Source organism: Meleagris gallopavo, chromosome 10 (assembly GCF_000146605.3).
Source record: "Meleagris gallopavo isolate NT-WF06-2002-E0010 breed Aviagen turkey brand Nicholas breeding stock chromosome 10, Turkey_5.1, whole genome shotgun sequence".
Classification (NCBI taxonomy): domain Eukaryota; kingdom Metazoa; phylum Chordata; class Aves; order Galliformes; family Phasianidae; genus Meleagris; species Meleagris gallopavo.
In genome coordinates this window covers 13,460,288-13,473,985 of record NC_015020.2, presented here as the reverse complement: position 1 = coordinate 13,473,985, position 13,698 = coordinate 13,460,288, and the positions used below count along the sequence as shown (strand labels likewise).

The 13,698-nt window shown below is 42.9% G+C and overlaps 1 protein-coding gene across 1 annotated transcript; it reads right to left on the bottom strand.

Moving 5' to 3' along the window:
- Window positions 1–585: 585 nt before the first annotated feature.
- On the bottom strand, window positions 586–13,692 carry TNN (tenascin N). Its single transcript, XM_031554837.1, has 7 exons — window positions 8,098–13,692; window positions 6,892–7,269; window positions 4,263–4,526; window positions 3,200–3,385; window positions 2,655–2,744; window positions 1,709–1,972; window positions 586–892 (listed from the first exon to the last, which is right to left on the bottom strand). Exons 1-7 carry the CDS (start codon window positions 8,507–8,509, stop codon window positions 609–611), a joined length of 1,878 nt encoding a protein of 625 aa, XP_031410697.1. The 5' UTR covers window positions 8,510–13,692; the 3' UTR covers window positions 586–608.
- Between the last annotated feature and the right edge of the window lie 6 nt (window positions 13,693–13,698).

Below are 13,698 nucleotides of genomic sequence, written 5' to 3'. Positions count from 1 at the left end.
TAAGAGACCCAGGTACTTTTTTACTCATTTCTCTTCAGCAAGTCCCTGACTTAGAGCATGGGTCTTGTAAATGCTTACAACTGCTTATAATGGATACACTCATCTTCACAATGCTATAAGCCAACGACAGGCACAGCACTATATCATCCTTACCAGGACTGACCACAGAAGAGAGAACAAAATGGTAAGAACAACCAAGGAACTTGGATGAATTATGCTGTTGCAAGAAAAAAAAAAGTAATATATCTTGCATGCTGTTACTCTGCACTTCAAGTTGCCTATCTGCAAAAAGGAACTGAGCATTTACTTAACCCTTGAAAAAGGATAAACCAACAAATGAAATAAGACTAGATAAATACATGATTCATGCTAGAATGGAATGGCATCATTTTCACAGATGAAGACCACTAACACACAATTAGTAATCACCATGCAGCCTATCTGTAGTACATACTGGTAATTATGATCTCTCTGTGATAAAGTTGAATGGGCTTCACAGCAAGATGCATTAACCCAAAGATTGTATCTCCTAAGCTTGAATTTCCCTCTGTCACAAAAATGATAGACTTATTCAATGTTAAGGCAAAACCAGGCTGTAGCTTATACTCTCAACCTACTGCCCTCTTACCTGTCACAGCCTCAGCGCTGGTCTTCTTGCTCTGTTGTTCTCCCTTTTCTGCCCAGATGTGAATAACATACTCCATGCCTGGCTTCAGTCCTGCCAAGGTGGTGATATTCTTGTCTTTCTCCACTTCTCTCTCCTCTGTATCCCCATCAGCCGAAGTGTAATTCAATCTGTATCTGTCTATTAAAGCCTGGACTTTGTTCCAGGAAACTGTGATTGCATTCTCTGTCACTTGGTCAGTCAACAGCTTAGTTGGGCTGTCAATCTCTGTAAGTAAAACTCTTTGTTAGAAGTTTCAGCATAGCACTGTGGTAATCACAATGGTCTAAAGATACAGCCAATACAAGTTTTATAGGCAGAGGCAGTATATTTTATTAGACTAACATGTATTTTGAAAAACAGATGAGCTTTGGGAAATTATTCTGAGCCCAAAGATCTGGAAAGAGCTTGTATGCATACAGACATTTGTAAGTAGTCAATAGAATCTGCTCCTGCACAGCCACGTGAGAATACATCAGGCTTGATTATAAAAACTGAGCAAAGCAGTGCTTTGAGAGGTTTCCCAAAAGAGCTGCAGATGCTGCTCACATGCCCTTACAACTGAGGATCCCTATCACGTGACTGTCCTGTTAAGGAGATTTGATTCCCCACACAATTTTTACCTTATGCCATGAATATTTCATTTTTCCTTTTTAACAAACACTGCCACGATTGACTCTGCAACACTCGTATGATCTCACTTTACTACTGGGCAAGGTCACAAGAGTCACAAGAACAGCTTGGAGGTGGTTGATGGTACTTTTAAGACATTTTTAATGTATCATAGTTCTAAGGCTTTAGTTTTCGTTGTGTTTAACCATCCTCTATACTGACAAAACTGATGCCAAGCCACTGTGTCTCCACACAGCAGGACTCAAAGAACCTTCTGCTAAGCTGGAGAGCTATCAGTCACACTGATAAGAATTAAATGAATTTTTTGACTTCTTAAACTTACGCAATACAGAAGCTGTACTGAAACAAGTAAAATTAATAAAGATGTTTGAAATTCAGACCCAGTTTACTCCTGCTGCCACTGCAACTTACCTGTCAGAGCTTTGGTGTTGGCTTTCTTGCTCCTGTGGGGTCCCTTCTCTGCCCAGATATGGATGGTATATTCCATGCCTGGCTTCAGATTCAATAAGGTGATGATGCTGTTTTCACTGCCTACCTCTGTTTCCTTGGTGTCTCCATCAGCCGAGGTGTATCTCACCATGTACCTGTCTATAGGAGCCTGAACTTTATTCCATGAGACAGTGGCTGTGTCCTCTGTCACTCGATCTGTCACCACATTGGTTGGGCTATCAATTCCTGAGAACAGCATTTTGAAATGCAGGATTAGGAAACTCCATACAAATTAAACCACTACAATACTTCTCACGGCATGAGAAACTGAAATTTCTTCAAGATTCCTTTTGTAATACAATGAATAGCTCAAAAATGTTTTGCCATATTTTTGAAGAGCCTGAAGCACAATGAACCGACAGGTTTTCCAGACCTATTTAACCACACATTCAGCATCCTCTACTGTTCAGTTCACAGTCTAATAAACAGAAAAATGATGCTGGAGCCAGGGAATACAGGAAGGAAGAAGAACTTAGCCTCTTCCTTACTGTTCCTAGGCTAAGGGGCCAAACAAATCACTAGCAGCTAACAGCTGCAAAGCAGTCATCAGCAGCAGCCATACCCAGACTGGAAATCATGGGTACATGGATTCAGTGAGGTCATCTTGTCAATCATCTGGTTAGGGAACTCAGGAACCAGCAGAACCTCCTGAGCTCATTTCAGATTAAGAATAAAGTAAGTTTAAAATCAAGGGCTAGGTTTAGTGTTTAATAAACAACAGAGACGAGCTTAAATGAGGTAATAGCAGCCCTGACAGCAGTATGCATGAAGAAACAGTGAACTGAGTACCTTTCACATTGTGACCTCGACAAAATTGTCCTCAAAACCTGTAGTAAAACCATTACCATAAAAGAAACATTCCACCTACCTGTCCTGCCACTCACTGAGGATGGTTTACCCTCTGTATCATCTTTCACAGGTATGACAGTAACCTCATATTCCATGCCAGGTTTTAGGCCTGTAATCAGAAGGTAATTTTTCTTAAAGAAAGCTTTTTTGTTTAGTCTCCCCAGTTCTAGGTTTGTAGCAGAGAAGCATTTAAAAATGTAGATATCTATCTAAACTTCCTCTTGTCTTGAGAATGCCTTGGAAGCATTCTTGGTCCAGTCTTGTCATTAGAGTCCATATTAACTATAGTGAGAATTTCTGTAACATTGGTATTTCCAGTTCTGAAATAGAAGAATATACTTTATTTTGTAACAAGGATAGAATTAAAGCTGTCTCTCTTGAAAGCTGCTATCCACAGTGCATAGAAAATTTCTCCCTGTTGAAGGACTCCCAGCAGATCTCATCTTGGCATACAGCAGCCTCAAGGTGAAGGAGAACACAAGAGAGAAGAATCATCCCAGAACTATGACAAAAACGAACCACTTGTACCACCTCTCCCATTATGGAGTAGTCACAAGTACTCACCAGTCATGATGTGTCTGCTCTTGGGGTCACTGCTTTTGGGTACCATGACCTGCTTCTCATCCATATCTACCAGGGATCTGAATTTCAGCTTGTAAAAATCCACATCTGTTGGTGGGTTCTCCCACTCTACTTCCAGGGAATACTCCATCTCCTCCGTCACCCAGACGGCACTGAGTGCAGATGGGACTGGGAAGGACAGAAAAGCATGCCAGGAAAAAGCAGCACAAGCATCGAAAGGTGAATATAAGATAGGAAGTTGCTAAACAGAACTTCTCCCTTCTCAGATGACTACTCTGAGACCTAAGCCATTTTCCTCAGCCAAACTTAAGATTTAAGTGAGTGTGACACAACCACTATTTCAATAGGAGTCGTTTCATCCACGATAACACTCTGATTCAAGAGTTCTCTGGCTCTCAGCTCCCAACCTGTTATGCTAGAGCTAAGAAAAAATGTCAAAATAACCCGACTTTCCCATGTTTTTCCAAGTGCAGGCGGATAGGATGCTACCAGCTACTACTAAAATGGCATTGAGTTATAGAGAGTCTGCTTCAGATTCAGTCTTTCCACATCCAGCTTGCTGTTCTCAGTAGCATCTGATTCATTAAGTCCTAGGAGGAGAGACTATGATGAAAGTTTGCTACTGAAGGCATGCCTGGTAAGTGACACTTAGAGAAGATGCCCTCTCTACTTTAAAGTCCCTCCTTCATCCAGTCAAACAGTGCACTACTCTTAATAACATGCTGGCTTTTGGTATGCTTCCTGCAGTGGGCAACATCATTGATTCCCTGGAATACAGAAGTATCTATGCCAGCCAGATTTAGAAAAGATAAAAGGAGACACAGGAAATTTGCAATGCATTCAGTTCCAGAAATACAGATCTATAAGCAGATTCTCCAGAAGAAAACAATAGCAAAAAACTGAGATAGGGATCAGAAAGAGGTACTGCATTCAGACAGGATGCAGCTCCAAGCTTGCAAAGCCAAACCGTTTACTCTGTTTGCTTAAATCTAACATGAAAGACCTACAGATTTTAACTCTGAAAGAAAGGACTGTCCATTCCTACCTGTACTTGCTTCTAGATGAATGGGCTCACTGGCAATCCCCTCCTTCACATGTCGAAGTGTAACATTGTATGTGGTGCTAGGACGGAGACCCGTAATCTCACAGCTGAGCTGCTCTTTGGGCACACGGACTTGTTTCTCCAGTGTCTCGTGCCCCACTGGGTAATAGCTGATGAGGTAATTATCCACATCAATCATTTGATCCCAGCTGACAGCCATGGAATCCTCTGTAGCATTCAGCAGCTGCAAGTTCTGAGGAGAAAGCACTAGAAGAAAAACAAAAACACTGCAGTGAGGATGATGGATTACAATCTGGTCCAGGACTCAGTGAAGTCAAAAGGATTCTATTTTAGTGGGCTGCAGCAGAAGACAACTTGTTGCTCTGTGAATGGATGAAAAGGCTATCAAGGACAGAAGTCCTCTGCATATGGACAGCTATAGTTCCACTAAGAAGTGCAAACTGAGACCACTAGGCTCTGCAGAGACACAAGCCTATTCAGAGTCCATCTGCAAAGCAAACATTCACCTCCTTGTCAATCTAAGTGAAAAAGTTACTATTTTATTATTCCTTTTATGGAGTGGAAAGTAACTCCTGGAGAGTACCAAGTCCAGGAGATGGAAAGGGAAACTCCTGGCCTGAAGCAAAAGGGGTCCCACAGACCCTACTAATTCACTCTGAGGTGAACTAGGACGACCGGTGGCTGTGGGCCACCCCACAAGTCCTTCTTGGGCTCTGCTCGTGCTCATCAGTCCCTCTCCATCAGGTAGCTGCTCCTCGAGAAGCAGACTAATGGAATACATGAGCAGGCACTGAACAGCACATTCATACATTCAGTGATGACTCACCAGACTTGTCAGGAATCTTATTCTGCTGAGAGTAGCCAGCTCTGCCTTGTTTTCTTTCCCATTTTTCCGATTATAGCATCAAAACATAGAGTGCCTCATTAGATCCATGTCATGCTGAGATACCCAAAAAACTTCTAAGGATATTTTCATTTGAAATTTCTGCTTTATTCATCTACAAATACCCCCACAACACTATCTTTGAGCAGCCAGTAAATCGAAACTGGAGAAAGAGCACAAGTCAGTATCTGCTGTTCAGCATGCCCTTCTCATCAACTTTCCTTTGCAAGGTATTGCAAGGTACTAATTATACTGTTGCATGCTTGGTAATAAGTACTAGATGATCAGACATGCTGGTTACCATGGCAACATACAACAAGATGCTTTTTCATTATCTGAGATACATTAAAAACAAACAAACAAAAATAACAGTGCTCAATTTAAGTCCCAGCTTACAAAAATCTAATCCAATGGAACAGAAAAGGAGAAAAGGCAATTTGGCAGCTATACAATGGGAACAGCTTGGCTACAGGTGCTGACACAAGAAACATTTGATTGTGGACTTAAAACAATTTTTAACTGGGAGTGAAAGCCTATCTCTTAGGAACAGCAGCAAAATGGATTGTGCAGTATATATTAGCTCTGCAGTGCTTGCTCACTTGTATACTCAGAATAGAGGCCCCTTTCACAGCCTATAAAACAGCTGCAGGTGCTGTGTAAGGAAGATGACCCAAGGCTGGACCCAGCCAGCCTCTTAGAGAGGCTGCACTGGGAAACAGTTCTCTGCTTGCTACCTCTGTAAAGTGCTGGCCTGAGCTGCAAATGCCAGTATGCTGAAAGGACAGGAGAGTGCTGCAGCCATAAAGAAAAATGAGTAGTGCAGAATGGGTAGCAGGAGTGAAACTTCCATGTGCAGCTCTTGTTTCAGTGAAGAATTTGAGCTAGTAGGCTGTATAAACTGTGAGTCTCTAAGCAGACAGGTCGAGTCTGAGAGGTGAGGGATGACAGGGAGCATTAAAGACTTGCCAGTAAGGTCACTGCAAACCCCTACTGAGCACCAGCCGCTGCTCAGTGTGTGGTTGTTACTTACCTCGCCTTTCTGAGCAGCTGTGAAAGATTAGACTAAGCACAGAAAGCAAGGTGGCTTTCAGGGCAAAAGGTTGAGTGTTAAGGCCTGGAGTATCAGCTTGTGGGTATAGGGAGATTATAGGTTTTTCAGAATATATACCAAGCCATCCAGCATTAAGCAGAGACTGCTGGATGCACGCTTCAAGGTGAGCTCAGTCCACTTTCTCAGGCAAATCCTTCTGCCTCATAATAGAGTATTGTAAGAGTTTCCTAAAGCTCTTGCTTTCAAAGGATGGTTACTTAAAGGCTTTACGCATCTTTCATCTAACAAGTTTTTATCAAATCAACTACCTTATCAGCAAGCAGCACACATACAGCAGCCATAATTTCACCTTTTATTATCTCACGAAACAGATTTAAAGTTCCATCTTTAATTACAGGATCTGCACATTGTTATGCTCTCTCCTTCAGCCACTAGCCACACCTTTGTGCTAGCTCTGCCTTAACCTGTGTTTTCCTATTTTCTCGATCCAGAAACATTTTCCAGGCAATTCTTGAAGACATGGGGCACTCACAGCCATCCCTGAGTACAATCCCAACAGGAACTCAGAGGGGACTTAGATGATTCCAGGCCTGGCTTGCCCAGCGCTTCCTCAAGAGAGAAAAGGGAAATGCAAAATGAAAGTAAGAAGGGAGCAATAACTCACAAGCATATCTTACCCTGGGAGCAGTCAGGGCCAAAGAACCCCTCATGGCAGTAGCACTCTCCTGTGTCACAGAACCCATTGCCACTGCAGTCCCCGGGACATCGCTTCTCGCTGCAGTCCTCTCCGATGAACTCCTCATAGCACATGCAGACCCCTTTAGCTGTGTCACAGATCCCATTGCCGCTGCAGTTCTCAGGACAGAGCTGCTGGCTGCAGTCCTCACTGAAATAAGGCTCATCACAGATACACCTCCCGCCATCACAGCGCCCGTGGCCACTGCAGAGGTTGGGGCAGGTGGGGCGGGAGCAGTCACTGCCCTCCCAGCCCTCTGCACACTTACAGCTGCAGGTCTCATAGAGGAACATCCCGTGACTGCTGCAATGCGTGACACCTGGCCAGAGCAGCGGCACAACAGCAAGGGTGATGCACAGAGAAAAAAGGAAATAAACTGAGGAACAGATCAATGAGAAAGTGCATTCAAGGTCATTAAAGGGAAACTATGACTATATATGGGCTGAAGAAGAGCTGAAGATCCCATGGCCCACATGCCCCTGGTCCAAGGAGGGTCCTGCTCCCTCTTGTCTGTTCCAGTGCATTTGTCTGGAATCAGCAGGAATGCAGAAATCCACAAACACACCAATCAATTAGAAGGCTTTCCACAGCCTCTAAGCTGAGTTGTAATTTAAGCTCGCCACTTATCATCACTGTTATTACGAAAATGGAAAGTTCATTACTCCCATGTGCTAAGCAGCTAAATTTCATAGAGCAAGTGACTGCCAGAAAAACATCACCAGGAATTGCTCTTCTTTTAGACAGGTATTGAGGAGGAAACAAAAATAGCAGTTCTCAACAAATGCAAAATTCTGGAGACAGAAATGAGAAAGGAAAAGACAGCAACAAGAATTGCCTCCATCTTCCACTCCCTCAGAGTTCCTCCATTTAATCCTCTCTCTCACTCATGTTAAACTCAGGAACTCTTTCCTTCCATTGCTAGGAGATGACTGGGGGAGATTTCCTCTGCACTGGTTCTAGAAGTGGTGTCTTCTACCACATTTTTGGGAGCTTCAGATTTCCTTTCTGATCACAAAACCACTATTCTGTCTGCAGGACTTGAGCTTTTCACTCTCAAAACCCTTATAAAAGGATTCCAGTCCCCATCTCTCTGCCGAAAACAGGCTATATGTAGAAGATAATAACAGATAATTCAGTTGCTACATACCCTGGCTTCCCCCACAGCACTTCTGAGGGCTGCAGATTTCTCTCAGCTCTGCAACTTCTTTCTCTAGCTTCTCCATCCTCTCAAGAAGATCTTTGACATGGGCCAGAGTTTCACAGCTCCCTTTGGGTGCATGCACATGGATGTTGTGCCTAAAGATGATATCCTGCTCTTCATTTTCCTCAGCCTCACCAGGATCTAGCTGCAACCCACTGCTGCCTTCGTGCTGCAACGGATCCGCCTCCACCTTGATCTGGGAGGATGTGGGCAGGTCAATCTTGTAGGAGTGGGTGAAGGATATTCTTTGACCATTGCTGGTGCAGTTTTCAGATGCAGGAAATTGAATGGCAGATGCCTGAAGAGTACAGCATAGCAGTATCCCAACGGGGAAGGCAAACCAGCTCTGGAAATCCATCCAGTAGGTTTTCAGAGGAAGCACTGACCCCTAAACAGCAAAGCTGCTTTCAAGAAGAAAGAAAGAAAATGTAAGAAATGTGATCATAAAGCTGGCATTCATAATTTTCCACAAGTATTCTGCTTTGATTCAGCATAAGGTTGGTTAGTACCTGCAAAAGAGTCACACTGTATGAATTAGATCAAGAGTGCTTCTAGCCCCTCCTGACTAGGAGCTTTAAACTTGTCTTTCTTAAACGAGACTCAGTATTGCAGTTCAACACAACTATTAACTATGCCATAATCCTTTTCAGCCCATGCAGCTAGAACAGTCAGTCTTCTAGCTGTGCTCCACATTACAATTACCAATGTCTTCTGGTCAGAGTAAGTGATCTCCAGCAGCACCTCAGCTAGCATGGTTTCCAACTAGAAGCTTGATGGCCTGTCCACGAGAAGATCTTCACTGAGATCAAGCAAAAGCTACTGATTTCATTTTATTTTTATATTAATTAAATAAGACAATCATCTCTGCTTCTAATTCACAAGCAGAACTCTGCTTTGTTCGTCGTCTTCTTCCTCCATTCAGCACTTACCTAGCAGATTTAATTTCCTGCAAGAAGAGTGGGGAGAAAGGGTATGTTGTGCTGCTGAGGTAGGACTTCTTCCCTGCCTCCTTTATTTCCAAATCTGGAAATGAGGAGCCAGAATCCAATCCTTGCCCCTACAAAGCACAGACAAAATCCCTTCTCTCAGCACTAAGTGCTAAACAGCATTCTGGGTTACAACATGATGTCATTACTAAGTAGGTCTTCCTGAGAACCACAAATTGATCTCAGATTTTCCTCAGCCTGGAGATCATTTATGAGGAAAAACCCTCAGACATATGGATTTCTTTCAAGCATAATGAAAGAGGAGGACAGTTATTTTGGCTTCTTCATCATGTAATAACGAGATTTTCCCCTGCTGTTAAAAAGAGCGGGTTTAACTGACTCATTGTGGAGAATATCATGTCATAGACATAATGAGCAATAACAGGAGACCAAGGAAAGGAAGAATTTAGGAAAGAATGCCTAGAAGTCAGGTCTGTGAAGCTAGAAAATACTCTCCTGAGGAAAGGGATGAAAGAATCCCTGCTCACATCTTTCACTGCGCAAAGCACAGGATAACCAAAGCTGGAGAGAACCTACAGTGGAAGATTTCATCAGCCTAGCTCTGTAAGCTTTTCTCCATCCCACAGATCAGCACTTGAGGATACAGCGTGCAGACCGTTGCACTATGATGTTCTGGGGAAGATGCACGGCTGGAAGCTGCTGTAATCAAGGCAAGAGCTGATGAAGACCTTGCTGTGGGTACCAGCAGTGTCTCATGATGATGTGGATGGAGATGGGACTGAGGAGAGAAAAGGAGTTTGCAGTCAGAGGAGAGAGGAAATGCACAGATCTAGGTTGCAGAAGGAAGAGAGAGACAGAGGTAACTGAAAGATCAAATTGTGAGCATTGGGGAACTAACCATGGCAGATGATTGAAGAAAAACGGTCTCAACAAAACAAGTTCATAGAGGAAGGAAATAATTTCCAGACATCAGGAAGCCTTTCCAAACAGCAGAGTAGAACACGTACGTATGGGCACAGCAAGAGTTACACAAAGCAACACCAGAAGCAACGCAAATTAAAGCTGAAAGAAAGCAGCCAGAGAAAAGGAAATACAGTGCAAGAAGCCCATGCACTGAGACCTGAGCTTGGTAAGTTACAAGGGCTATTTTTGCTATTTTGTGCTACTTTTGCAATCCTGAGCCAGCAGTGCTGCCAAGTTGTACCACAGCACCGGACACAGAGGAGCTGGCAGTTTCCTGAGTTAGAAAAGTGGGCATATCTAACCATCCTAAAGCCACGGGAGGGTTCTCAAGGAACACAGGAGGAATAATAGATATTCTGCTACACTAATTAATTCTCTTGCAGTGTCTGATAAGCAAGATGTATCAACCCTTCCCACAAGAAGAAGGGCAGATTGCTTCTGGCATGATATACACTCGTTAGAAAATGTAGAGAGGCTTAACAGTAATTTTGCTTTTGTTAGCTAAGATCAACATGCGTTTTATAATGATTTGCCTAGCTCTCTTTTGTTAAATCATTAGTTTCCAGCATAAGTCAAGTGGTCTTTCCTGAAGCAAATCTTTGTTTTGTTGCATGCACAGTTCAAAAACATTCAGACATCTGCATTTGCTCAATTTTACTTACGCACAGAATTTCACATTTTATAACTGGCATAAATAATAAAGTAGTATTATTATGGAAACAGTACTGTATTGGCTTCCACCAATGAGTCTGTGAAAAGGTGCATTAGAAAGCATAGAAAGAGCTTTTCTGTGAGAAAACAACAAACAAGTACTAATAGTGTTTGTTGTAATTATATGCAATCACTATCACACAGAAACAAGAGCCTAAATTGGAAATTGCCAGGAACAAGCACTCTAAAATAATTAACTTGCAGGTTAAAACCTTGCCCTGTTAAAGCCAATGGCAAAAGTCACATTCACTTCAGTAGCTGTGGTTCCACTGTGGAGGAGACAACCTGTGAACCTTAATCCCTTTGTCTGGGAGCAATATTAACTGCTACTCCATACACTACACATTTTGCAGCAATAACACATCTGCCTAACACAGGATTGTTGTTGTTTGTGCAGAGGCTTTCAGAGCCTTAAATGGCAGGCATGTACTACAGGGTGTCAAAGAAAAAATGGATGGGTTTTTCCATTCAGAAACAAGAATCTCAGGCAAAACCAACCAAACAAACAAAAACAACCCACACAACAACAACAAAACTTAAAGATTCCTCTTACCCTTCAAGTACTTTCAGATGCCCTTCTGATATATCCTGCCACTTGCAGAGCCAATCTGAGCAAGCTGAAAGCTCTCTTCTCTTCCCAAACTACTCCACCAGTCCCCGTTGTGAATTTAAGTCCCCATGCATCAGATGGAAGGAACCAATAAGGTCTCTGAGCATTTGCCCAGAGCGTTTCCCCCACTCAGTCTATCCTATCAGCAGAAAAAGAGCCTGTCCTGTTCATTATATGCTCCACCCCAAATGCAAAGCCAAAAAGCCTTTCCAGACCTGTACATGTGGCAGAAAACATCCTGGCGTGGCTGTAGGGACCCAATATTCACAAGCACTTCTAAAAAACTAAAAAGATGTGAGATTTTTGCACAGTCGGCACCGAATGCAAAAACGCTATACCTTTAAAAGAGAACAATACATAAAAACTACAATTACCTGGAAAATTAAAAAAAAAAAACAAAAAACAAACCACCAGTTAAAGGACTTAAAAATAAGCAAAAGAAATGCCAATGCCATTACTTGAGTACCCAGAAGATGATCTCATAACATATGTTATACATACTAGTTTTTAGATAAAACCTATCCAAAGATTCTGATCAGTTGCTTTAGTTCCCTGTAAGAGAAACTGTCTGCAAAAACCTCAGGATGGCAAAGGCTATCTATGCACATGAGGACTTTACCATAGCTAGGTGGGGATGTGAACTAAAACTCTATTTCTCACATCAAAACAAAACACTATAAACTCTGAAAGAAGCTTTGCACCACCCCTCCCTCTCAAAACCCTAACTCACACCCTGGACAGTAACCAGCTCCAACACACAACCTAACTAGGAATCCCACCAAAAATGGATCACAACTCAGTTTCCTTCACAGACTCTTCCCAATCCCACTCATACAAGGGCTCTGTTCTTTTCCTCTCTCCAAACCCAAACCCTAAGCCCAGGTAGTGAGTAGCTCCAAGACCCAAAATGCAAAGTTCCTACCCTAACTAGGGAACCTACAATTCAAAATAGCATCTTTGGTACACCTTGTTTTTCTTTGGCAGATCCTTCCCAATCTCACTGACGCACAAGGCACTCTGGGCTTTCTCTCTCTCTCAAGCTGTAGAGTAAGGGAAGGCAATAATGCTTTCTGTCAGAACAGAAACACACTTGATTTTCATGAAGGTATTCATAAAGATATAGTTCAAAAGACGACCTAAGGTTCATCTTTCCAAAGGCCAGTAAAGTCACTAGAAGGGGCAACCTCCAAATAGAAAACCTGCTCCCTTAAGTAAGAATGAGGAAGGGCGGCCCCTGGGTCTACCCACTTCCAATCATGCACTGCCACACCTTCTCACTTGCTCCTCAATCACTGGTTTAGGTCTTGACCTAGCAATCCCCACACACCAGTCAAAATCTTAACTGAGCCCTAAAACTAGACAGTGACTAGCTTCAACATCCACCCAAAACAGGGATCCCACCAATAAAGGCCCATATATCTGAGCTGCTGGTACAGCTCAACCTTCTTTGACAGTGCCACTCACACAACAGATACACACTTTCTCTTTAGAAACCCTAACCCTGAACCCAGACAGTGACCAGATCCAATGTTTGGGAGAAATGCACTTTTTTTTCAAACTCTAGCCAGAATCCAAACAGCAAACCTTATCCAAACAGTAAACCTGGACAGAGACCAACTCAAACAACTACCCACTTAAAGCTCCAACATCTCCTCTAGCTGGGGATCCTACAAAGAGGGAGCCACAAGTCAAAGCTTCTGGTACACATCAAACTTCTTTGGCAGACCCTTCCCAGCACCACTCACATGGGGATGTGCGGTTTCTCTGTCTCCAAATCCCAACCCTAAGTTGAACCTTAACTCAGACCCTACACAGTTTCCAACACCCACCCCAACAAGGGATCCCACCAAAAACGGCCCACATTTCAAAGCTTCCCACACACCTCATCCATATGGACCACCTAAGAAGCACACAGACACCAAAGGGAAACATAAAAATATACTGAACAACTGACAGTGTGTTATAACATGCAAATGCCCTTTGATTACATCAAATCCCTTTTATTGATTGCATCTGATTCGTTGTTTAATTTTACATGCCTGTTTTCTACTGACTGATTTTATCAGCTGGAAAGATGCAGAAATAAGAAATTATGAACAGTATCATCTGGGAATTTATCTTGATTTTTTTCTCCCTGAAAACAACAGTAATCTTCCATAGCAGTCAGGCATCCACAGAGCACTTCACTGAGCACCAGTCACAAACACCCTAAGTTTTGAAAATGCTCACAGAAGCTCTGCAGCCCACAGGCTTTGTAACAGCAGGACAAGGGGAAATGGTTTGAAGTTGAGGGAGGGCAGATTGAGGGTGGATGTC